The 27,537-nt window shown below is 42.5% G+C and overlaps 1 protein-coding gene across 3 annotated transcripts; it reads right to left on the bottom strand.

The window, feature by feature from the left end:
- Positions 1-1,285: 1,285 nt before the first annotated feature.
- LOC123070857 (uncharacterized) lies at positions 1,286-6,105 on the bottom strand. Of its 3 annotated transcripts, none has more exons than XM_044494235.1 (2): positions 5,741-6,105; positions 1,286-4,711 (listed from the first exon to the last, which is right to left on the bottom strand). In XM_044494235.1, exon 2 carries the CDS (start codon positions 4,647-4,649, stop codon positions 1,632-1,634), a length of 3,018 nt encoding a protein of 1,005 aa, XP_044350170.1. In that variant the 5' UTR covers positions 4,650-4,711; positions 5,741-6,105; the 3' UTR covers positions 1,286-1,631. The 3 variants fall into 3 exon arrangements, with proteins under 3 accessions (XP_044350170.1, XP_044350169.1, XP_044350171.1); XM_044494234.1 differs by having other exon boundaries at positions 5,730-6,104; XM_044494236.1 differs by lacking the exon at positions 5,741-6,105 and adding an exon at positions 5,289-5,583.
- Between the last annotated feature and the right edge of the window lie 21,432 nt (positions 6,106-27,537).

The following is a 27,537-nucleotide window of genomic DNA, read 5'->3' as shown; positions in this document are numbered from 1 at the left end:
ATGAATGCGTGCGGCACCTTCATACAAATTCCGAGTGATGCTAGTGCTTTGTTCGGAGATCATATGAGCTGCTCAGTAGAATTCTCCATGTTAGTAGGTTACTCTACCATTCAGAGGAACATGGGCGAGTGGACAACAAGACGGTGCAGGCTCGGGGGTCGCATCTTCTCCACCTAATTCTAGTGGCAGCATGCGGCTATGCAAAGACAGAGACATCACAGCAACAATGCTGAGCACTTAAACCACGGCAAAACCGAAAATAGGTCATCTGTCAAATCGACACCATCTATCATCAAAGCAGATCCTCCACTGAACTCACCACGCCAAAGAATCCATAAAAGGGCAATGCTTTCACTCACTATGCTTGTTAGTTGTTACTCCATTCATCCACCTTGATGTCACCAAGAGGCAAGTCTTTTGATCATTGCGGGTGTGGAATATCTGGGTCAAATCATGACAGAATAGTAATAGCCTTGCAATAATTAGTCTTTTTTTTGTTAAACTCTTGTCCAACTACTTAATTAATGGATGAGACAAATATTTTGCCTCTGTTTAAAAAAGATGCTTCGAGGTTGTGGCATACTGCAGATTATTGTTGAATGTGTATAACACCTTTTGTAGCCAACTCGTATAACTTTTGGAAATTATACGAGTTGGCTAGCAGCAAGATCAGGAACAAGAGAGGGCCCAGCCATCTAGAGGAGGATTTTGAAAGTAAATCCTCAAAAGTTATATGCTATTGTTGTTAGCTCACCCCATAATTCAGCACTAGATTTCACGAATCTGGAATTTTTATGTTTCTCCAGCCCCCCTTCAGCAACAGGTAGCTACTGCACGAAAGAAACAGGTAGTGATGTGCCTGCAGCTAGGGCTCCATGTTAGTAGGTCACTCTAGCATTCAGATAACATTATTTCTAGATAGTTTAATATCAGTCACTAAGTTGCGCGAACTACAATGCTAAAAGTGAGCACCAGTGCACCAATATAGGACAAATAAGATGAAATTTGTAAATTCATTGATCAGAGGGAACATGGGCTGAGTGGACAACAGGATGGTGCCGGTTCAGGGGCCACATGTTCTCCTCAACCTAATTCCAGTGGCAGCATACGACCGTGCAAGCTCAAGAGGCATCATTCACGTTGCTAAAAAAAAGGCATCATTCACGTTGCTAAAAAAAAAGGCATCATTCATAGCAACAATGCTCAGCGCTCAAATCAACAGGCACGGCAAAAACGCAAATAGTTCATGCGTCAATTCGACATCATCTCTCATCATAGCCGATTCTGGATCACAGTTTCGAACAAAATCATGGCATCTTATCATCAGGCAGGACAGAACTTACAAGCATCAGTTCAGAGCCTTCTGTGCATGCAGTTGGAAGTACTAGTACAATCTAGTAACAACATAGTAGCTTACACCAAAGGCAACATGTATTGGTAGAACCTTGAAGAGAGTCCTAACAGGGATGAAATAAGATAGGGTACATTTAGTAACAGTAGCAAAAAGAAAAAAGAAGTGAATGATGAAGACAAATATACTTTGTTATTTGATATTCTGGGGGTATTTGTACGGCGATTATGAAAAAGCCACACTAAAAAGAATATATGGGTGAAGTCCTAAGCTATATGAATCAACTAAGGTGGACGTTTGTAAGAAGCCTTGTTAGTTTACTGAGGGTTTCTCGAGCCGAGACCGTGTCGGGGTGGTGCTCGCCGCAGATGGAAGTGCGGATGAATATGGCCTTCCGTATCAGGTCATCCCCGATGCCATACTGTCCGCCTCGGAGCATCAGCTTCGCCCGTGTTTCTAGTACAGAAGCTTTCAGAAGAGCCAGCTCCTGCCAAAGATAGGTGTACTGGGCTTCTGACTGAACTGGCCTAAAGCAGGAGATTGATGTTTCTCTCCATTTGCCAGCATGAGAGAGCATGGATTCAGCTGCACGCTCCAATGCATCCGTGCACAGGCGCAGCAGCTCCAGTGCAGCATTACATCGGGAATATGTGATGAATGTGTTTATCGCAAGTGGCACCACAATCTGCTTCACAAAGAACATCAACTCAGATGGCCTCAGTTCTACCAGAAAAGGATCAGAACCAAATCCAAAAGCCATGAAGCAGGCAGCCCATAGGTGCTCAGAAGAATGTTTGATTGATCCTCGAAGGTACACTGATTGGACCGCAGCTTGAGCCGTTCTTGTGCCTCCTCGCTTGCGAGCATATAACCTGATCATATCATGGAACTGGATATACTCAGACTTTGCGCTGCACCTGGCAATTCCAAACCTCATCAACATTGCAGCTGCTTCAGCTTCAGATCTCTGCATCCTTGAAGTTGCAAGGCCACAAGTTAGTGTTCGCCACCACTTCCTCCACCTGGGACCCCTCCGATGCTTCTTTGGGGTTTTATGTGCAGCCAGAGCCAACATATGAATTGGAACTGCAGATGGTGCAAACCAACCACTCACTTGAACCATACGAATTGCCAGACTCCTGGGACCATCTGCATGCTCAAATATCGATAGGCAGACATCCAGGAGTCTAACAAGGATTTCATGATTTTTCAAGCTGATTACTTCTCTCTCATTCCAAGAAAAATCTCTTACGGGTGATGGCCGATTCAACGTGTCAAGAAGCCTACTTGGAGTAATTGGAAGCTCCGAGAGTATAGCTCCAACAATAGCTAGGCCAAGAGTTAGCCTCCCAAGCTTTTCTTCAATGACCTTGAGCGCATCAATTTCCATTAGCGGGTATTCCTTGACAGCCCCCTTCATCAAAGTCATTGCCTCAGCACCAGATAAATAAGAAAGCTTCATTGGCTCCAAGTTCATCACCCGTGGAAGGCGTGTTGTTATGATGAAGTGAGTCTCTCCACCAAACTGTGGGAGAAGGTCCATTATGACTCTCTTATCCCACCAGTCCTTCTCACTCTCCAGATTATCAATGATAACTAAATACGGTATGTCCCGCATCAGTTCTTGTCTTATCTTGGCAATGGCTTCCTCTTCCTGTTCCTCAAAGCATCGGTCACTTCCTTTCTCATGCAAGCGGGTATCAACACTTAAATCTACTTCCAGAAGAGTCCGCAGAGACAAATAATTATGTCGAATGTATCTGCTCTCCCCTCTGACCCACAAAATCATCTTATATCTCTGGGAGAACCTGTATGCGTACTCCAAAGCCAAGTCTGTCTTGCCCATTCCAGATTCCCCTGATATGCAAGCAATGCCCTTTCCATAGAGTATCTTCCTAGTTTTTTTCTTCCTCCCATATCTCCCACCGTTCTTCACTCTCTGTTGTCGGCCATGCTGCAGTGGAGTGCCCAGTCTCTGCATCTCAATGCCTTCCTCAGTCTCCTTCCACATAACCGGTTCCTTTCCCTTGATGGTATCTGCATTTAATTGCTCATAATTGTTAGCAGACCAGCCACTCACAGGGCCTTTTCTTCGTTGCTTTGTCTTGAGCTCAAAATACTTCTTTTCCCCTTCCCCGCTGACATCACCAAACAAGATGAGCTCCAACTCCGAGAGCTCCTTTTTCCTCCCGACGAAATCAGCATTGCGAGGGAAAGGAAATTCATCTTTCTCCACCCTTGCTCTCCACCTATTCACCCGATCAACCACACTTCTCCTACCTAGTTTCATGGCCAAAAGAATAACTGCTTGCAGTATGGAGGCTCTCAAATTGGTATCATTCGCTTCTAACTGCACATCTACCACCCGAGAAAGAGCATCAACTGATTCCCTCCATTCATTCTCTATTCCACCATATAACATCCACAGCTCACCGCCATGTTTCTCCCACAGTTCTCCTCTCTTCTCTATGATATCTCTGGCAAGGCAATCAGCAGCACCCAAGTCAAAGAATATAGGGATCAGATTTTTCTTGCCGAAGAAGTTCCTGAGCTCCTCAATGGTATAAGGATTGCCAAATGACTTTTTTGTAAGGATGACAATTCCATATGTGGAAGCATTCATTACCCTCTCAACAGCATCATGGCTGTGTGAATTCCGACACCTGGACCGATCAGAAGCAAAGCAACTGATTCCATGAATCTCAAATTCTGCACGAAGCCAATTTGTGAACCTCAGCAGTGAAGCCTTGCGACCATGAAACCCTATGTACACATCATAGGTTCGAAGCCTACTGACAGAAGCTGCTGATGGCGTAGGTTGAGAGGACGAAGATTTCCGATATATTCCTACCTGTCTCTTCTGTTTCTCCTTTCGAGTTGAACGATCACAATTGCTAGTTGGAGTCGCGGACGAACTACCTTGGTATGGGCCGTTGAAGGTTGAAATGAAGCTGGGATTGTTATAGACAATTGCTGGAGTTCCAAAATTACTTGAAGTGCAAAGGCTGGGAGCAGGAGAAGCATCGTCTAGCAATAACCTTATGTTGGCTGATGATGGTAACTGCCCCCGCTGTACCAGAGTGTCACTGGAAAGAATATCACCGATTTTCAGCGCGATGCCAGTCGGGGAGTTATTGTGCTCGACATGAGCATGCTCCGGGCGACAAGCAGACAGTGACCGTGGTGTGAAGAAAGGTGACTGGTTGGCAGAAACAAATGTGGAGGAAGAGGATGACAGGTTCCTTGATGGTGCTGAGACCAAAGCCCCGACATCAGAGCTTTCCTCTTGAAGCTCCATACACCCATTTTCAGTACTATCCAGCTCTCAAGATGGCCTGTAATTCAGCTGATCGACGGTATCTGCAGAAGATAGAAACAAGTCCATCATGATTTGAAATTGTTCAATGAGTTCGTAGCCGGTACTACATATACATTGGAAATACACGCTTGGGAATAATAATTTCTTCATCAAAATGAGGCATGAGTAATTCAACAGCAGCGAAGAAACAACCAAGCTAGCAAAGAGCAGTAAAGCATACACATTCTACTCGTTGAAATAAAATGATGAAATTTGGAGAAAAGGGACAAAACAAAACTGTAGCAAAGGTGCATTCTATTGGTCATTCGGATAGAGTAACCCATCATGGCTCAATAATGGCTCAGCGAGTACTACGTCCAGGACTGAGAGAAAAACTTTCTCTAATTGCTTGATGATACTTTGATTTTGTTTATTGTTAGACGCCGGCAGGAAAAGGGAAAACAAGGTTGAGATGAGCTGTGCGCTTTACTACAGTAATCAATTCGGCAGCAGAAGAAGAAATAACTGTCATCGGTGACATAACATGCGAGAATTGGGATTGCCCATGCTCCTGCTTGATGATGCACAGCGTACCAAGTACAACCCGGGCCAGCAGCCGAGATGGGAAAAGAAACCAACCGTGTACGGCTCAGCGAGGGGAGAAAAATGGCAACTCTTTCCATTTCTTTCGTCGCAACCTTTAATGGTAGTAGGAGTAGCAGCAGCGCGCGCGGGGAGAAGCGGATCTAATGGTGCCCGCACCCACCGAAGCTCCAGATCTGCCGGCGGCTCTCGCAGTCGCAGCCGGGTCCCAACGAATCAGCGGAGAAAAAGGCAGGCTCTGAACAGAAACCGAACAAGATCACGCGTGCCATGCCGACGGCTCTCACTCAGTCAGATCTGGCAAAGCAGAAAGCCAGAAGAGAAGCCTCCAGAGCACGCCTCGGTTCAGTAGACCACAGGCCAAGCAAGAGGGACGCCTCCACAACCCAGAAGGAGAAACAGTCGTCCGCTCTACGGATTGCTAGCTAGCGCACCGGTGGAAACAGCAACAGAGGAAGGAACTCAAATTTGAAGTACCTGCGGCTTACATTTCTTCTCCCTCGAGATAGCCCCGGCGCGCGCGCGGTTCCTGCTCCCGCGCCGGATCCAGTTCCGCTCGGCTTGCTAGCTGCGGCTACGGCGGCGGCGGCGAGGATCCACCGGAACCAGCTTCCGTTGCTGTTTGTTAGCTCCGGAAGCGGCAGCAGCAGCGGTGAGTCCAAGCCCAGTGTGAATGTGCGCGCGTGATTCGTCGGGACGAGGCAGTGTCAGTGTGAGGTGTCGCGGCGGGCCATTTTTATATGGCAGAGTGAAGGGAGGGAGGAAGCAGCGGCGACGGCGGGGAAGGGAAGGAGGCAAAAGCTGAGCGAGCCGCGAGCGTACTGTATAGTGTATAGAGAGCAGAGGGAGGGAGGGAGGGAGGATGAGATTAGTGGTGGTGGTGGTATAATTGGAGGGTTAGGCTGGGATTAACTAAGGCTGCCACGGCGACGCCGACGCCGACGCCGAGGCGGGCCAGCCGTGTGGGTGGTCCCAAGGTTAGCGGCACGTTGGTTGGGTAGGAGAAGGAGGAGACAGGCACGAGCGCGCCTGCTATGACCCGACAGCGAGAGCCGGTTCGACCCCGAGTTAGGTGTGAAAAAAGGAAATGATGGACGTAGTGGGGGATCTTCGGGAGCCATCACAATCTGATCCGTAAAAAATAGCCGTGACGAGGCATTGCTTTTTTTTTTTAGAGCGGAATCGCTACTTAAGGGTACCTCAAGTTTTTATCGCACGCCCCCATTTGTAATCAAGTTTCTTTTGGACCTACTCCAATTGAGCCAAATATTTTTTATTAACACCTATTCAATCTATATAGTGTAGATTCGAAGAATCACTATTTATCAAATTAATCTTTATATTTTTATATTTTTTGAAGAAAAAATACTTTAATAGAAAACCATTAAAAACACGTTTAAAATATGAAAATGGAAAACTAAGTTCAGATCTTTTTATTCACTTTGAAATCAAGCTTTGGTGATTTTTTAAAAATATTCAAAAACCAAAGGGAAACACTACCTCCTCTCCTTGGTCTTTATGAAATGTTGTACGTGATAGCTCATATGTGTGAAGGTTTTTTCATGAAAATGTTCATAGACAAAATTTATGATTTTTGGTTGGTAACATGTCATAGAAGACAACATTGTGCGCAGGTTTTATATTTTTTTGATTTTTTAAATTAATGGTGCTCATTTGACCTCGATCGTGCCAGCTAGATTTTTTTTGTAAATGCCCGTATACCAAGTTTAGTATTTTTCCTCGTTAGTGTGTCTTATAAAACGACTAATGGCGAAGGTTTTATATTTTTTTGATTTTTTTAAATTAGTTATGCTCAGTCAAAGCCTTGGAAACTCCGTTGGCCAGCTCAAAACCCCTCTAAACCCCGTGGGGTTTCGCCTAACCATAGCTCCGAGCGTCAGCCGTCTGATCATACCCTAGCGCCAAGCGACAGCCTCAGATGTGGTCTTCTAGGAGGAATTCCGAGGGCAGGCTGCGTGCAGGCTCCGCGCCGTTGGATCACATGGACGGCTCCGCATCGTTGGATCGTGGGGCAATCCGCGAGACGATCCGCGAGACTTGTTGGTTGTGCCTCCCTTTCTTCTGCTGCTTATTTTGTGGCGACGAGAGGAGCCACTCCTCTGCTTCTTCTTCTCTGGCGGCGAGAGGAGCCACTCCTCTGCTTCTTCTTCTTCGGCGACTTTGGGCGATATGTCGAGCTCCACTTCAACCTCCTGCCCCTCATGGACCTAGTATGATCCACTTCCCATGGAGCGATGTCTTGACTGCCCACGCAGCACGCCACTGATACGGTTGACTTCGAAGGAGGTCAAGAATGGCAACTATGGGCGTGAGTTCGTGAAATGCGAGAGCAAGCCAGAGGGGCAGGTTAGATCTCATGATTTTTCTCTGATTTCTTTTTCTATTTGCTTTTAATTCTTTTTCCTTAGATCTGGGATTTAGGGTTCATGTTTTCGTTTCAGATCATGAAGAAATGCACACATTTTGAATGGCTGGATGACTACGTTAAGCAGATTCAATTCAATGGGGCCCCAACCCGGGAGCTCATTCTGCCGTCAGCACCAACGAATTTGGTCCCTGAAAGTGTTGCTCTATAGTTGGGGATGCAGATCTGAAGGGGGAATTAAAGAAGATGAACAAGAACTTGAAGCAGATGATTTAATTGAACAAGCAGGCGAATCTGATAGTTTTAGGGTTTTATTTTTGTATAGTTGCTCTAGGAATTTCTTACTTAGTAGTCATCACTCGTTAGAGATGTTATTTGTGTCGTGTCATGTGCTCTACGATTTGCTTAAGGGTTTGTGGATCATGTGCTCTCTGTGTTGCTTAATTTGTGGATCATGTGCTCTATGTGTTGCTTAAACTATGTCTCTATCTCCATCTCTGAATCTCTGTAGGTGTTAGTTTTTGACACTTTCAGTTTTGTCAGACAACACCGATCGTAGAAGAAAAAGAACGTAGTTCTAGGGCCCAAATTGAAACTAAGCTCTGGTTGGGCCGTCGCATTGCGTTGACTGTCGAAGGCCCACGAAGATAAAAGAGGCCTAGAAAATAGTGCATGTGTTGGCTCTATTTTTTACTTGATTATTGTCATGGTAAATCCATTTATTGCCATGCCGAACAAAAATAGTGCATGATGGTAAATCGATTTATTGTTAGCAGTACAACTTTTATCCATGGCATTTTTGTACATATAATTGCCATGGCGAACTTAAGAATAACTTTTTCCATGTCATTGTTAGTGTAGATACCATGACAAATTCTTTAGGGTCCCAATTCTTTGTTGAACTTGCCCATGTCAAATTTATTTGTACATATCATGGCAATTTCCTTCTGTATATAGCCTATGGAACAACACTTTGATTTTTTGACATGTGGGTATTATAAACATGTTCTTGTTGCAAGAAAATATTGTATACACGATTTTTTGTTTTTGTTTTTGTTATTAAGAGCATGTCAGATTTAATTATGTAGATCATGATATCCATCTGAAACCATGTCTAAAATAAAGTCTGGTGGCACCATTAACCACCATATCCATCTAGAGAGCATGTCTAGGGCTCGACTACGGCACCATATCCATCTAGAGAGCATGTCTAGGGCTCGCCTACGGCACCATATCCATCTACCGATATCTCACGTGGCAAGCATACATCCATAACACAGAAAGTAGCAACCATAGCATAGTTCTTACATAAAACATAGGGTGCCCTAAAACATTTTTTTGTGGGTGAAATAATGTATTACTCATCACGAAAGGTTCAAACAATCAATGACAGCTAGCTCTTTCGCTACCAAAGGCCCCGACCCTATCCAAGTCATAGTTCTGCCTTCTAAACGAGCAAACTTACCTAAGCTATCACTAACTTTATTTTGGCTATGATTGATATGAGTAATACAAGATTCACGAAAAGAGACATAAAGTATCTAATCTCCTTAATAAGCGATGCGTAGATAGATCTATCCACCTCTTTTGCCTGGATCAACTTCACTGCAACAAGGGAGTCCATCTGGATCATAACGGGAAGAGATAATGACAAACCCTCCATACACGCACATAGTTCAGCTTCGAGGGTAGCCAACGACATAATATATAAATATATATAACACGTTGTACATAAAAGAGTTCACGATACAACCAACGACATAACATAAAAATATATAAAAGCCCTAACAAGCAAGACAAGCTTCACGAGACCGGTTGGGCCTTCACCACCATCTTCACTGCGCCTTCTCTTCAGTGCTCCTCCTCCATGCCGTCCTCGCCGAGGTAGTAGGGGAGGCTGTGCATACCGTTGCAGGTGGGGAAGATGCTATCGAAGTCCGTGAAGATGTTGTAGGTGGTGAATGCGATGAACTCGCACCCACACCAAAACACCTTGCCGAGGAGGTAGTACGCATCGAATCTGTTGGTGAAGTTGGTGATGAGCCCTATCGCTGGAGTGGTGGAGTTTGGACGCACTTCCTCCAGTCGGAACATCCGGCGGGCGTAGCCCGCACCAAGGAACCATTGGGCAAACTCCTTTCCACCCCTCCAGCGTGAGAACACCCACACGCGGAGCATCGTCTCCACGACGACACCGACGGGATACCGCCTCTCTGGCACGGTCAGTGGGAGCTGGAAGGTGGGGCCGTTGTACTACATCCTCGCCTGGCTTTGAGAGTGCTCTGGGTTTGGGTGAAGAAGAGAAGGGGGCGGCGCAAATGGATGTGTGGAGAATAGGTGGAGGCGTGGGTGGTTTAAATAGAGAAAGGGGAAGGGAAGGGGAATGGCACCGGCCGTGCTTTGGATTTGCTACGTTCAAACGAGCGGTGTCGATTGATATGCCACTTTAATTGCCACGTTGAATAGATGTGAGCGGATCGAGGAGACAAGTGTGCGAGATGAGACAAACCAGCAGCAGCGACCGCCCCTGCGTCCGTGGCGGCTCGCGTGCAGAAAGTGGTCGGTCAGTGTCCGTGGCGGCTTGCATGAGAAAGAGAGGAGGTCGATGCATCGTGACGGCGGACATCAGCGCATGCAGGCAGGCTAGCTACGTGCATGCATAGCAGGCTCATGTCGTTGCGGCGTGCAAGGCCCAACAATCTAACCACGACCCAACAGGTGAACAGCGGCACCGTCCGACGCGGCCCCAATTGTCAGGTCCAACGGGCGACGCAGTCCAGCGCGGCCCCACTCGTCAGAGTTTACGGTCAAAGCACTGACCCAACGGCATCCATCGTTTGTGACCATTTATGAGGGTTTCAGACAAAGGATTGGGGAAAAGTGAGCAAAAGTTAAGAGCGTGGGGATGAATGAGTAGAGCTAAGGAACCAGGGGCACAGATGTAAAAAAAACTACTACATATGTCTATTAAGCATGTCCTTGCATAAACACAACTGTTCTTTTGTATCCCGCATCAATCACTTATGACAAGACACCTTTAGTATATGCAGTGTGATATTGGTTGCATCTTTCATGTGATTTATAACATGTACTGCTTCTAATTGTTGAAACACCATTTATGATGAGATGCTTTTAACTTGGCAGAGTCATATTGGTTGCATCTTTCATGTGGTGTCTAGATTGCATTGCTTCTAATTTGTTGAAATGGCTTCTTCTTAGTTTACACAAATAGGTGTGAATATGTCATGTCATCCTGTTTTTCGTACATATTCCATCCTCGTATCATGTGTTTGCCTTACATCAAAGTAGTGTTTGTCAGTATCATGCATGCATGAGTTATGAAGAGTGAATTATGTTCCTTTTTCTTGTCGGTTTGACTTGGCAATGCAAAATCAATAAAGCGGAAGGAAATTAGCAAGGCAGTGGATGATGGTGCTCCTTCCGAGCAACTGAAACGGAGGGTGTCTACAGATTCTACTCTGCTGTCCTCCCAACAAGATTTGTAAGACAACACATACATAGACACTCAACGTAGTTGTGTTCATGATGAGCACATCTCTCCTACTCCACCATCACAGGTTCTCGCTCTAACTTGGCACTGTTATATGTGGTTGCATGTTACGTATGATGTCTAGCTTATATTGCTTCTAATTTTGTTGAATTGCATCTCCTTAGTTTACACATTATACTTGTAAATAAGGCACGTGTTCCTATTTCTAGAACATACAATATCTGTCTATCACACCATGTTCTTACATCAAAGTACTACTATTGTGTAACCTGCAACAATCACTTATCATTAGACACATTTAACTTGGGACTATGATATTGGTTGCATCTTGCATTCTTTTCTAGCTTGTACTGCTTCTACTTTGTTGAAATGGCACTTATGAGGAAACAATTTTAACTTGGTAGAGTGATATTTGTTGCATCTTTCGTATGGTGTCTAGCGTTCATTGCTTCTAATTTGTTGAAATGCCTTCCGCTTAGTTTACACATAATAGGTGTGAATATGCAATGTTGTCCTTTTATATTACACATTTAATCCTCCTATCATGCGGCCGCCTTGCATGAAAGTAGTTTCGTCATGCATCAATGAGTTCTGAAAAGCGAATTTTATTAATTTTTCTTGTGGGTTTGACTTGACAATGCAAAAAAACTAAGAAATAGGAAGGAAAACATTAAGGAAGGGGCTGATGGCGGTCTTCTGGTGGAACCGGTAAGGACGCGCTCTAGACATTGTACTACTAGTGCTAGTGTAATAGAAGTTCCAAGTAAATATGATGGGCCCAACAATTCTACTCCAGCATGCCTTTTGCTTTCTCTAGCTTGGCAGTGTGATATTGGCTTGCATGTTGCATACAACGTCTAGCTTGTATTGCTTATAATTTGATTAAATTGCATCTGCTTAGTTTACACATTATACATGTGAATATGGCATGTCTTTCTTTTTTGCATATACTAGATTTGTCTATTACATTTTCTAACATTGAAGTATTGTTTGTGTCTATCCTTCATCAATCACTTATGACGAGACACCTTTAACTTGGTGGTGTGATGTTGTTTGCATCTTGCATATGATTTATTGCTTGTATCGCTTCACATTTGTTTAAGTGTCACTTATGATATGAGACACTTTTAACTTGGCAGAGTGATATTTGTAGAATCTTTCATATGGTGTCTACCTTCCATTGCATTGCTTCTAATTTATTGAAATGCCTTCTGCTTAGTTTACACATCACAAGTATGATTATCTCATGTCGTCTTGTTTCTCGTACATATTACATCCTCCTATCACGCGGTTACCTAACACCAAAGTTCAGTTCGTTTGTATCACACATCAATTAGTTCGGAAGAACTATTATTTTATTTTATTTTCTTGTGGGCTTGACTTGAGATGGCAAAAAGAGGAAGGAACACAGAATGATAGGGGATGGTGTTAGTACTCGGGAGGCACGAAAACAGAAGCAAAATAGCTCTGCAGATTCTGCTGGTACTGATGGTGCAGTAGAAGGTCGAAGTTCACCGGATAAACGTACAAACATGGTATCCCCTGCTACACCAGCTGCAAAACATACCAAAGACAAACGAATAGTTGCCACCAAACAAGCAACAACAACCCTAGTGGTTGCAGCACCTTTCTTCCACTATACCAACATCTACACGAGTTACTCGTTTGTCAACTCAGCTAGCGGCAAGTTCCCAAGTTCCCTTGCCATCTGACACTACTTCCGAACCACTCTTGACACAAGAGGATTTGGCAAGATCAGATGAACCTTGTGAGCTTCAACAACAAGAAGGTAGTTGATCGAGTCAAGTTATAGTTGCATTCTTCTTTATATGTAGTCTCACGGTTTGATGTACACTAACACTTCCCATGTTCGTTTTGAACTAGCACCTAGGCGCAAGAGGAAACAAACATCAGGGATAATGCTCGACAGGTTAAGTAAATCTAGAGGAGGAAGAACGGACACCATTTTGAGGCAGGTTTAAAAATGCCGCGTGATGCTACATAGTCAGCCAAGTTAGTATCAGAGGCAGCCGTTGTCATTAGATGTCATGCACGTATCCTCCCAACATGGATTCAATACGGTAATGATAAAGACAAAATCCAGTTTAACACCTTCCTCGACCATTTATCTGTAAGTATGGTCATTTATGGAAATTAGTAATGTCGTCTTACTCTGTCCCATACTTTCTAGGTTGCTGGTAATGAGACATCCATTATCTTCAATAGATGAGGTTCAAGTTGTATCGCCAAGATGATGCAACCAGACAAGCATGCACTCATGTTTTCAAGTCCGTTCTGTGTCAGTATCGGTATAACCTGAGGAGAAATCACTTCGAAGGCAAGGCTAACAGTGAACTTGCCTAAACATCTACAGTGGAAAATATAACGGATGAAGACTGGAGAGCCCTTATTAAACACTAGTCTGATCCAAAGTATCAAGTATGTTATATATATTGGGATTAGATCACATGTTGAACTCCTATTTACACACGTGCCATACAAATCTATCTTCTTCTAGGTGAATTGTTCAAAGAACAAGGCTAACCGTTAAAAAGTAAAATTTCAACAGACGACATGATCTCGTAGCTATATTGCACACTGCGAGGCTCTTGTAACTAGATGTTGTTTCACTCTTTTCATAGTGCCATGTTATCAAATCTATATTGACTTCTTCCAAATGCAGAGGAAAGCAAGCAAGGACCAAAAAGTACTGAACCAAATGCGGTGGAAATCTTCAAGGACTGTCGCACCAGCACGAAGGGCATGACTACACTAGTCAAAGCCGTTGTTGTAATTCCTTAATCCTCATGCCTTTGAACTACTTGTTACTCTGACTTATGCATTGAACTGCACGTTTTGCAGCCAATGTCTATTACTCTTTTCAATTTCATGCACAGTTGTCTTAACGTATCATTGCACCTTACAAGGTTTAAAAGAGAGGAGTGATGTTTCTTTGCTCTTTATAATCTAGTTCCATGTTGGACTTGCCCACTCAATGTTACAATTGCATGTTTGTCTATTCTCAGTTGTTTTGTGATATGAATGATGTAATACTATGCTTACTGTACTATAAACTTTGTCTCTTTATCCTTAGCTATCAATACAATGTGAAGAAATACACAATACATTAGCCATGGTACATGGTCATATGTTTGAAACCTGGTTTTATTATGTACTTTATAGTAAAATACAACTAATATTTTATGTGGGTTCACCAAAATAAGTTATGTATATAGACCAAAGCTATTTTGTTTGATTTTGCTACCTCATTAATAAGTATTGTTATGGTACTACTAATGTACAAACTCAACTTTTCAGCAAGCTCTGGAACAGATGGTGGAACCACCACCTCCTGAAGCTGACGAGGCAACCATAACTGCAATGTCACTTCTTGCTGTAGTGGGTTAGTATCTCTCCACTGAAAGTACATGTAGTCCCCATGTGTGGTTTTGGTAATTAAATGACAATCCTAATGGACTAATGTTTGCACTGAGATATACATTTGAAGGAAAGTTCCATTTGCAATGCATGAAGAATATTGGATGAATTGGTGGATGAAATCCATCAACATCTATATATGCATTGAGACTTGATAATGAATGACAATTCCTATGAAGAAACAATGACATCAAGTTATATAGGAAGGTTTGTTCCATGGGTGATGCAAGAAGGATATTGAATGGATTCGGAATGAATGCCATATACATGTAGTTGTGCATCAAGATTAATCATGGAGCAAAGATTAAGGTTGACCAAGATGAAGATCGAAGATTGAATTCAAAGATGGTCAACACACAAGCGCAAATCATGTGCCACGTGAGATCTTGTGGTATGGTAAGAATTTGTCAATTGCGCTTTGTGTACTAACCCATACTATGTGTTGCCTATGTTTTTGAGAGGAGATTCTCATGGGCTCGCATCGAGAGAGATATTTCAAGTGTCTATGAGAGGATGACATCAAGTGTTGATGATCATGGTTGACAAGGGCAAGTTCAAGATAACTATCCCGAAGGATTACATGCTTGAAGCTTGTGGATGATCACATGATGGACACATGAAGATAAATACAAAGCAAAGCTTCCCACATTGTGTATGGGGGAGCTACTTGAAGACTTCACCAATGTCTTGCCATTCAACTTGATCCAAGAAGAAACTTCAACTTCAAGCTCAAGTGAAAGGCTCGAGTCAAAGGTATTAGTTCCTTCGACGTTAGTGTTGTGGAGTGATGAACACCGAAGGAACACATACACTCAAGAATGGATTATTGATAGCTATGTAGTGTAGACCTTTTATGATTCTTGAGTTATAGGGATCCCGCACTATTAAGAGGGGATCAAAGGGGTTCGTGATAGATTTGCTCAAGTCAACATCTTCTCTACACAATTCCACTCATATCCTATATACCAAAGAAAATCCAAAGCCAAATAGGTTACCCAAATACATGATAAAACCTTTGCATATTTTGCATCCTCCATTTTGGTTCATCTTGGGTGGTTCTCTATGTGAGGACCTGGGTTTTTTTCATAGCTTCAAAACGAGCCCAAGATCATCAAAATCGGAGTCCGGATGTAAAAGTTGTGCCTGTTTCAGTTTCTAGGCTGCAGCAGTTTGGTTTGGCCGGATCATCCGGGTCCTCTCCCATATCATCCGGGCTTTGCCCGGATCATCCGGGTTCCTGCCCGGATCATCCGGGTTATTCGTAAAATTCATCACAGAAGCTTATTCCGCTAGCCGGATCATCCGGCTACCCACCCGGATCATCCGGGAATTGCCCGGATCATCCGGCTATGTCCCCGGACATCCGGGTATCTACTTCACCACATTGTATATTGACCTTCCCGGATCATCCGGGCATTGCCCGGATCATCCGGGTATGCGTCCAGATCATCCGGGCAGGTCAACAACTGCGGGAAACGGCTCTATTTTCTTTGGGGGTATAAATATCCCTCTCCCACTCCGGGGGAGGGTTGAGCACTTCATCCCAAATCGTCCCAAGAACACAAGTGGCTCCCTCTCACTTCTCCTACACCAAATCTTAGATCCCGGAGAGATTAGTGAGTGTTCTTGAGAGTTGTTCCAATCAAAAGATAGATCCTCTCCCTCTCCCTCTTGTGACCAAAGCAATTCGTGATTTGAGCAAGTCTTGAGCATTTCCCCCTTGATCTTGTTACTCTTGGAGGTTGGAGACTCCTAGGCGGTAGGAGTGCTCCGGTGAGGAATCAACTTGTGATTTGTCCCCCGGAAAGTTTGTGAAGGTTTGGAGGCCGCCTCAAGGTCTACCACTAGTGGTTGAGAATTGCCTTCGTGGTGATATCTCAAGGAGAATAGGGTGAGCCTTCGTGGCGTTGGTGTGCCTTCGTGGTAACATCCACCTCTCTAACGGTGACTAGCTTCCCTCCAAGGAAGTGAACATCGGGATACATCCTCGTCTCCGTGACTTTGGTTATCCCTAACCCTAACTCCTTACTTGTGGTTGACTTTGGTCATTTGACCGTGCATTCACTATATCTTGTTGTCCTCATTATATTGTGGTGGTTGATTATATTGTGTTGGCCATTTCCTTGTAGAGATTATTTAGGCCTACACTTCATATTCCGCAATTCATACTTGCTACTATTGATATACATTGTGATTAGTGTGAATTGCTAACTTGTGTTATAAACTTCCATATATTGTGATATTGCTCAAGTAAGTTTGTGTAACTTACTTGAGTTTGCTTGTATCATTAAATTCCATATATTGTGATACAATTTGTGTAAGCTTGTATTGCTTACTTGTGGTTGTGTGTATTATTCATTTCCATACCTCGTGATATACACTGAGTAAGTTTGTGTGACTTACTTGTGCTTACTCATATCCTGTTGTTCTCATCTTGTTTATGCTAAGTTGTTGGTGCACTTAGTGAGCCTAGTATATTTAGGATTTGTGCTTGAAAAGTATCCGCTTAGTTTATTTCCGCATTAGGATATAGCCAAATCCGTAAAAGATTTTAAAACGCCTATTCACCCCCCTCTAGGCGACATCGTGGTCCTTTCAATTGGTATCAGAGCTAGGTCTCTCCTTATTAGGCTTAACCGCCTAGAGAGTAACGATGTCGACTAGTGAACTAGTGCACGATGACACATTTTGTTTTAATGGCACAAATTACATTATGTGGAGATTACGCATGCTTTGTCACTTTCGGGCCATGGGTCCAAATGCTTTGCGGATTGTGGTTGTAGGGAATTCAAATCTAAAGGATGGACAATCTCCATCACTTGATGATATGCATCTTGATTGTGAAGCTTTAAGTTTCATTCACCAAGCTATAACCTTCGAGGTGTTCAAGTCAATCTCGTCTTGTTCGTTGGCTCATGATGCTTGGACCAAAATTGAAGATATATATGGTGGGTCCAATCTTCATGAAGACAATATTCTTTTTGGGGAGTTAATGGAGGAGTTCTCCACATTTTTAAATCATGAAGAGCTCTCTATTGCTTCCACCTCCGATTACTTGCATACCCCAACATCTTTCACTTCACCAACATGTGGCATACCACAAGGTAATGACATGGTGAGTGAAGAAATATCCTGTAATGATGGTGTTAAGCTCATTTGTGATGATATGCTTGATCTCCCATGTTGCCATGATAGAAATATCGTGATTCCCTCTAGTTCTATTTGTGAAACTAACCATGTAGAGGAAATCAAGAAAAATGAGGCATGCTTGGTTGATGAAGAACCCTCTTCTCCAAAAGAATCATCATCAACCCCTTGTGTTCACATGTGCCTCATGGCAAGAGGTAATGACGAGGTATCATCTTCTCTTAGTGACAATGATGATAGTTGTAATGAGGAAGATGATGAAGTCTTGACTCAAAATCTCTATGAGATTGGGAAAACTCTTCGTAGAGCTAAAAATAACACTTATAAAAGGTTCCAAGATGTTCTTGCTTGCTTTCAAAAACGTAATGACTTATTTCTTTACGAGCAAGCAAAAAGTGAACAACTTGAACATGAACTTGCTATGGCTCATCAATGTCTTAGTGACTTGAGGTCTTTAAAAGAAGAGATTGAAGTTACGCATTGTAAACTTAAAGAGGATTTTGAGCCCCTTGACCTTGACTACAAGAAGGTCAAAGGAGAGCTCATCAAACTCTCTAAGTCTCATGAGGAACTTCAAGCTACTCATGCGGAGTCTCTAGCTTCTACATGCTCCTCTCATATTGATAATGATGCTTGTGCTACTAACTCTATCTTGTGTGAAGCATCGATATTAAAAGAAAATGTTGACCTAAGGACTCAACTTGATTTGCTAACTAGCAACTATGGGAAATTGGAAGAAAGTTATGAAAAGCTCTCGGGCACTCATGAGGATCTTATAATCTCTCATGATGGGCTAAAGTTAGCTCATAAGGCTATGTGGACCAAGGTAAAATCGTGTGAGTCTCATGTGGATATTAGCACATCTTCTACTCGAAGTGCCTTATTGCCATGTGCTAGTCCTTGCAATTCCTCTCTACATGATATTGGTACATCTTGTGATGAATTGCTCACCATGCCTTGTTGCTCTAACAATGAAGTTTCTACTTCCTCTAGTTCTTTTGTTAATACTAACCTTGTAGAGGAAAATAAAGAGCTCAAGGCCCAAGTCACCAGTTTGAAGAAAGACTTGGAAAAATATTGTGATAATATCTTGAGTGTGCAAAAGGACCCTCAAGACAAAATTGGACTTGATTTCATCTCCAACAAGAAGAAGTCCAAGAACAAGAAGAAGGGACGAGATCAAGTCAAGAATTCGGCCAACATTATTTGCTTCAAGTGCAAGAATGTTGGACACCATGTGAGATCTTGTCCATTGAAGAAGAAGGCTTCAAGTGTGAAGCATCAAGGGAAGTGGCCTCAAGTTCAATATCAAGATAATGAAAGGCCTCTTCCCATGCCTAACCAAGATAATGCTCTCCAAGTTGAAAAGGTAAAGAAGAAGAGAAAGGGGAGCACATGTTGCTATATTTGCCGTAAGAAGGGACACATAGCTTCATCTTGTTCCAACGGTAACATATCTAAGCCTCCTATAGTCAATAATCATTATTTGCTAAAGAAGGATATTGTTGGCAATGTGTTTGCCAAGTTTGTGGGTTCCCAGAGAAGTTTGAAAGTGGACAAGACCATTTGGGTTGCCAAGCCTATTGTTACTAACTTCTTAGGACCCAACTTGGTTGGGGACCATCAAGCTCAAACTTGATCAATAGGTGTGTGGAGGGCATTGGAGACTTGGCTACTTCATGAAGAAAAACTATTTTCACCATATGTTATGGTTAATGCCAAGTCAAGTGGATTATCATCATATCTATCAATCCAATGCTCCTCTTTGCGGTAACTTGTACTTGCATTGTTTACATTGAAAGTTACTGTGTCCCTTGCATGTTTAGGTTTTGTACCTAGCATGTGCTTTTTTAGTTGTGCTTCCTAGTATGCTTGATTTGTGTTATCTAGCATGTGTAGGTCACAATGCACTTCATATATTTGTGCGTGTGTGGTTTCAAGCCTTTATTGCTTCATTAGTTGAATCTTCCTTGGCTGGATCATCACATTATGGGGGAGTGCTATGTTTTACGGATATCACAAACCTTAAAGGTGTATGTATGTGGGATACCACCTAGTATTGTTAGTGCTATATTATCAAGGTACTATGTGGTATGTAAAGCTCATTTGAAACTCAAATTCTCATCCATTAATTATCCTTAGTTGGGTTTCATTTGCTTCTTGTGGATAATACATGGATCATCATATTATGGGGGAGTGATATGCTTTGTGCATATCACAATCCTTGTTAATATGAACAATTGAGGGATGCCACCTAGAATTTATATTTGAGATTATCTTATATCTCCGTGGCATGCAATGTCTTGTTTACGTATGGCATTCTTGTGCGGTTTTGCCCATGGTTATCTTTAAAACCATATTTGGAAAATCATTTGATTAAAGCTATTCCAATTATTGCTTTTCATGATTATCTATCTAGTCGGAATGTTAATATTATGCTATCCAAGCATTGTGGTTATTCCTAAACTCTCATGTTATGCTTGTGTTAGTATAGATGATCATGTACTTATTTGGTTTCTACACCCAATGATAACCCGAAATACCATTTTGTTCGAATTCATCTTATTGCTCTATATGAGAGTTTGTTATCTCATTGTTTATAGTGTCCTATATCTACTTGAGTGGGATATTCCTATGAGTATGTGTGCAATGCATATCTTATATGCTCATTGTTTTTTTCCTTGGTTCATATGTTGAACTTTGTGTGCTATCATATGTTGATTTGTCACTTTGATTCATTTTGGACAACATGAATGACTAGTGTTGTTATTGGAAGTATTAACAGTTATGTGGTCATTTGTCCAATTTATATCTCCCTGGATTTTGGTAGGCTTATGCATGCATATTTACTATGTGTAAATTCACATGCCTTGTTTGCCTTATTTGATCCAATATATATATGGTAAATCCATCAAATTCTTAATAGCTATGATGTGCATGAAATTCAAATTCATATCAATAGGCACATATTTAAGTGGTTTTACCCTATGTGTTGTAGTTATGCTAACTACGTCGGACCCAATAAGTTTGGGGACCATATTGTACTTAAAATGTTTTAGGTACATTTGAGAAGCATTGGGTGCTTGGCTTATTCATGAAGGTGGTGGCACTATGAGGAAATTAGAGCCAAGCTTGGACATTTTATTTGATCTACAACTTCATACCAATGCTATCTCGGTAACAAGTATTTACTTCATGCATATATATAGAAATGGGGTTAACCTTGTGTAGGTTCCATCATGGCATGAATTTCTTGACTCGTTCCTGTGATACTTGTTTCCTTTCTCAAAGCATCCCAACAATGATCTCTTGTTGCTAGTTGTGATGTCTTTGATGGTTGTGTGTTTGGAGTTCATTAATATACAATAAGATTATATTAAGCCATGTGCCATGCTTTCAAGCAAAGATCTCATTGGTATATTTTATGACTCCCGTTTTGATATCTTATTCCTTCCTTTTGTAACTATTTTATGTGTACATCCTTCTTTGTGGATATCATCTACCTAGTATCTTATACACGTGAGAGAAGTTACATCTCTAGTTGATATCCCTATTCTTTCATGTCCACCATTTCATTCACTTTTTATATCTTTTTGGTGGCTCCATGGAAGCATTTGTTGAATGAGTGCATGTCTTACCTCTTTCCATCTTAGTGCACTCATGTTTGGTGAAGATTGTTGTTCTCATGCTTGTCTTGACAAGCCTATTATTTCCTATCTTCATCATGGGTTGTCACAAGCTTTGATTTTTAGTTTGCTATTAGTGAGCTTGTGAACCCATTTTCTTGATGTGTGTGTGACCTTCTTAACTTCATGTGTGTGGGAAGGACATGTCTTGCACCTTGTATCTCATTTACTCAAGGCTATGTTGATGCTTAATTCTCATCCTTATACTAGTCTTCTCAAGTGCTTTGACGTGTCTCACACACATCATTTTGGTTGTGCCTATTCTTAGGTTGCCTCATGTACATGTTGCTCAACCATATGTTTGTTGCAAATGCTAGGCTTCTTTTCTTATCTATGTTTGCTTGCAATTGTTGTGTGTTCCTATTGATTTTGGGGGAGTGATGATCCTATTTTGTGCACTTGTATCCAAATAAAAAAATTCAATTGTGCACAAATCATGGGGAGCTTCTCTATTTTCCTTAGAACACTCCTTTACCCAAATCGTAATATTCTTTTATTCTTTTGGCTCATCGGATCTTTTGATTGCTTGCTTCACTTTGTGTTATGCAAATGAGATCAATTTGTGCCATGTGTTTTGTGCCATGTGCCTTGCTATTATGACTAGGCTCAAGTTGTATAATAGTGGATTCACTTGTGGATATCATGTTCTTATCAATTGCAACCTTTCTTTTTGTGTATACGAGTTTCTTTGTGGATACATATCATGATTATTATAGGCCACTTAGAAATTTTTATACATGAAAAAGTTCATATCTTCGTATCTGGTTGCATTCTATAGATTTCGAGCTCCTTTAATTGTTCATCATTGAATATGTGCATTTGTTTTCACTCACATTTTGTTATATGCACACATCAAGGAGGAACTCATACTATATTGGTCTGCTAGATGTTTTGTCTTCCATTTTGGCATTTGTTGCCAATGGGGGAGAAGTTTAGAGGGTTTAAGATAAATATCTTTTCTAGTTCTTGTTGTCACTCATGCATATCTACCCTTGTTATATATTCTTATTGCATGGATGAGTCTTGTATATAGAGAAATCTTCTCCTAGTTTATGTCAACCAATATATGCAATGACATTCAAAGTTCATTCACAAATTCATATATTATGGGGGAGTTTGCTCTATATACTATGGGTGTACTATCATCAAATGCTTGTGTAGTGTATTGATGATAGTACAACCATCCCAAGTATACAATTTATCCTTGGATAAATTTCATGCTTGTTTAAAAATTCATTATATAAACCCTCTTGTTGAGATTGTCATCAATTACCAAAATGGGGGAGATTGAAAGTACATGTAGTCCCCATGTGTGGTTTTGGTAATTAAATGACAATCCTAATGGACTAATGTTTGCACTGAGATATACATTTGAAGGAAAGTTCCATTTGCAATGCATGAAGAATATTGGATGAATTGGTGGATGAAATCCATCAACATCTATATATGCATTGAGACTTGATAATGAATGACAATTCCTATGAAGAAACAATGACATCAAGTTATATAGGAAGGTTTGTTCCATGGGTGATGCAAGAAGGATATTGAATGGATTCGGAATGAATGCCATATACATGTAGTTGTGCATCAAGATTAATCATGGAGCAAAGATTAAGGTTGACCAAGATGAAGATCGAAGATTGAATTCAAAGATGGTCAACACACAAGCGCAAATCATGTGCCACGTGAGATCTTGTGGTATGGTAAGAATTTGTCAATTGCGCTTTGTGTACTAACCCATACTATGTGTTGCCTATGTTTTTGAGAGGAGATTCTCATGGGCTCGCATCGAGAGAGATATTTCAAGTGTCTATGAGAGGATGACATCAAGTGTTGATGATCATGGTTGACAAGGGCAAGTTCAAGATAACTATCCCGAAGGATTACATGCTTGAAGCTTGTGGATGATCACATGATGGACACATGAAGATAAATACAAAGCAAAGCTTCCCACATTGTGTATGGGGGAGCTACTTGAAGACTTCACCAATGTCTTGCCATTCAACTTGATCCAAGAAGAAACTTCAACTTCAAGCTCAAGTGAAAGGCTCGAGTCAAAGGTATTAGTTCCTTCGACGTTAGTGTTGTGGAGTGATGAACACCGAAGGAACACATACACTCAAGAATGGATTATTGATAGCTATGTAGTGTAGACCTTTTATGATTCTTGAGTTATAGGGATCCCGCACTATTAAGAGGGGATCAAAGGGGTTCGTGATAGATTTGCTCAAGTCAACATCTTCTCTACACAATTCCACTCATATCCTATATACCAAAGAAAATCCAAAGCCAAATAGGTTACCCAAATACATGATAAAACCTTTGCATATTTTGCATCCTCCATTTTGGTTCATCTTGGGTGGTTCTCTATGTGAGGACCTGGGTTTTTTTCATAGCTTCAAAACGAGCCCAAGATCATCAAAATCGGAGTCCGGATGTAAAAGTTGTGCCTGTTTCAGTTTCTAGGCTGCAGCAGTTTGGTTTGGCCGGATCATCCGGGTCCTCTCCCATATCATCCGGGCTTTGCCCGGATCATCCGGGTTCCTGCCCGGATCATCCGGGTTATTCGTAAAATTCATCACAGAAGCTTATTCCGCTAGCCGGATCATCCGGCTACCCACCCGGATCATCCGGGAATTGCCCGGATCATCCGGCTATGTCCCCGGACATCCGGGTATCTACTTCACCACATTGTATATTGACCTTCCCGGATCATCCGGGCATTGCCCGGATCATCCGGGTATGCGTCCAGATCATCCGGGCAGGTCAACAACTGCGGGAAACGGCTCTATTTTCTTTGGGGGTATAAATATCCCTCTCCCACTCCGGGGGAGGGTTGAGCACTTCATCCCAAATCGTCCCAAGAACACAAGTGGCTCCCTCTCACTTCTCCTACACCAAATCTTAGATCCCGGAGAGATTAGTGAGTGTTCTTGAGAGTTGTTCCAATCAAAAGATAGATCCTCTCCCTCTCCCTCTTGTGACCAAAGCAATTCGTGATTTGAGCAAGTCTTGAGCATTTCCCCCTTGATCTTGTTACTCTTGGAGGTTGGAGACTCCTAGGCGGTAGGAGTGCTCCGGTGAGGAATCAACTTGTGATTTGTCCCCCGGAAAGTTTGTGAAGGTTTGGAGGCCGCCTCAAGGTCTACCACTAGTGGTTGAGAATTGCCTTCGTGGTGATATCTCAAGGAGAATAGGGTGAGCCTTCGTGGCGTTGGTGTGCCTTCGTGGTAACATCCACCTCTCTAACGGTGACTAGCTTCCCTCCAAGGAAGTGAACATCGGGATACATCCTCGTCTCCGTGACTTTGGTTATCCCTAACCCTAACTCCTTACTTGTGGTTGACTTTGGTCATTTGACCGTGCATTCACTATATCTTGTTGTCCTCATTATATTGTGGTGGTTGATTATATTGTGTTGGCCATTTCCTTGTAGAGATTATTTAGGCCTACACTTCATATTCCGCAATTCATACTTGCTACTATTGATATACATTGTGATTAGTGTGAATTGCTAACTTGTGTTATAAACTTCCATATATTGTGATATTGCTCAAGTAAGTTTGTGTAACTTACTTGAGTTTGCTTGTATCATTAAATTCCATATATTGTGATACAATTTGTGTAAGCTTGTATTGCTTACTTGTGGTTGTGTGTATTATTCATTTCCATACCTCGTGATATACACTGAGTAAGTTTGTGTGACTTACTTGTGCTTACTCATATCCTGTTGTTCTCATCTTGTTTATGCTAAGTTGTTGGTGCACTTAGTGAGCCTAGTATATTTAGGATTTGTGCTTGAAAAGTATGCGCTTAGTTTATTTCCGCATTAGGATATAGCCAAATCCGTAAAAGATTTTAAAACGCCTATTCACCCCCCCCTCTAGGCGACATCGTGGTCCTTTCATCCACCAACAGTGCCAAAAGCACCTTCCTGTGTGATACTAGGTTGGTTGCTAAGGCAACCTCGTCTAAACTGCCTCATGATCAAGATCTGCAAGCTCAAAAGAATGATATATCTGCGCTCCAGACACAAGTCCAATCCCGAACAGAGACCCTTTGTGAAACAAGGACAACCATTGTTCGATGTCATCAAGATATGCATGGTTTTGGAACCAGATATCATACATTTGCTATGTTGTTCAGGAGCCTAGGAGAAATGAAGGCAAAGGTTATGGTGCTCCATCAGACACTACATCATGAAAACATAACCGTCCAGTCAAATGAACTGAGCTTCTGAAGTTCTGATGGTGCATTTATCTACCACAATGTTAACTTTTATGCCAACCCTCCTTTTGTTATATGGCTATAATTTGTTTTGTTCCGATACAACAATTGTTCTTAACGGGCAGCGATCTACTGAAGAAAATAGGAAGCAATTTTTGTATAGTGTAGGGTGTTCCCTATATTTGCACTGGTGGCGAACTTTGATGCCCAGTGGATGTAATATGTGCAACCGCGGTAATAGACGAGCGCTAGTTGCTTGCTTATTTATTTCCTTAGTCTTCGTTCTGCTCCCTTTGCTAGTGGCCACCATAACCATGGGCCAGATATGGACCTTGGTAACCATGGGCCTGCTGCCTGTTGTAGTGACCATGGTCCATCTAGGGGTCATAGGATTAACGGACCTCCTATGGGATGTACGATCCATAGGCCTTTCGTGGGCCAAAATTGGACTGCAATATGGGCCGTGAACGGGCCAAATTGGTAACCGTTCGTTTATGAGCCCGCACCTTAACGGGCCATTAACATGCCTGAAGACAGCAAATGCTTAATTCTAGCTACACGTCTATGACGCGAGAAACCACAACCACCTATGGGACCAGGACGACCCCTTGCTGGTTCGGCGGGGGGGAGGGGGGTCGCGTTGCACAAAGAGCAGACCAACGTGGGGCAGCGCGACAGAGATCACGCAGACAGTTTTACCCAGGTTCAGGCCGCCGTGAGGCGTAAAACCCTACTCCTACTTTGGTGGATTGATGGTGGAAAGGTGGTGGTGGTGCGTAGTACACTTGCCCAGCAAGGGTTGCCTCAGGGCGGCAGCGACTACGCGCGTATGGGGGTGTGAGTGATCTAGCTTTCCAACCTCGTGAACCAACCCCGTCTACGGTTGCCATGGGCCTCCTTTTATAGGTTAAGGGGTCACCACAATGGCATTTCAGTCATTAGACACTGATATGATAGCGAATAGTGCTATCATACCTAACTCTGCAGGCTGACAATGCGCATTTAATACGCCGATTAGTGTCACGTCATCGGCAGCCCGACAAGGCTTGCCAAGCTATCTTGCCAGCTCGACGACTGCTCGCTTGACACGTCATTGGAAGGGTGTCATTTGAGGGTTTCCTTGGTAGGAAGTGGCTGCCATGTGGCAAATGGTTGCCACTTAATCACTCCGCGGCTTGACACCACACTGATGGACAATGTGGGTAGAGGTGGAGTAGTCGGTGAGGTAATCTGGCCTCCGCGAGTCCTGGCAGGCCTTGCCGGGATGCCTTGGACGTCTCCTTTTGGGGGTGGCCTCGCCCCTTGATGACCCACAAGTATAGGGGATCTATCGTAGTCCTTTCGATAAGTAAGAGTGTCGAACCCAACGAGGAGCAGAAGGAAATGATAAGCGATTTTCAGCAAGGTATTCTCTGCAAGTACTGAAATAAGTGGTAACAGATAGTTTTGTGATAAGATAAATTGTAACGAGCAACAAGTAACAAAAGTAAATAAGGTGCGGAAAGGTGGCCCAATCCTTTTTGTAGCAAAGGGAAAGCCTGAACAAACTCTTATGATAGGAAAAGCGCTCCCGAGGACACATGGGAATATCGTCAAGCTAGTTTTCATCACGCTCATATGATTCGCGTTTGGTACTTTGATAATTTGATATGTGGGTGGACCGGTGCTTGGGTACTGCCCTTACTTGGACAAGCATCCCACTTATGATTAACCTCTATTGCAAGCATCCGCAACTACAACAAAAGTATTAAGGTAAACCTAACCATAGCATGAAACATATGGATCCAAATCAGCCCCTTACGAAGCAACGCATAAACTAGGGTTTAAGCTTCTATCACTCTAGCAACCCATCATCTACTTATTACTTCCCAATGCCTTTCTATAGGCCCA

Source organism: Triticum aestivum, chromosome 3B (genome assembly GCF_018294505.1).
Source record: "Triticum aestivum cultivar Chinese Spring chromosome 3B, IWGSC CS RefSeq v2.1, whole genome shotgun sequence".
Classification (NCBI taxonomy): Eukaryota; Viridiplantae; Streptophyta; class Magnoliopsida; order Poales; family Poaceae; genus Triticum; species Triticum aestivum.
The sequence above is the reverse complement of the archived record's forward strand: the minus strand, read 5'-3'. Positions and strand labels throughout refer to the sequence as shown.

What these genes read in the sequence shown, in the direction of transcription:
- LOC123070857 (XM_044494235.1), bottom strand. Translation starts at nt 4,649, where the DNA reads ATGGAGCTTCAAGAGGAAAGCTCTGATGTCGGGGCTTTGGTCTCAGCA.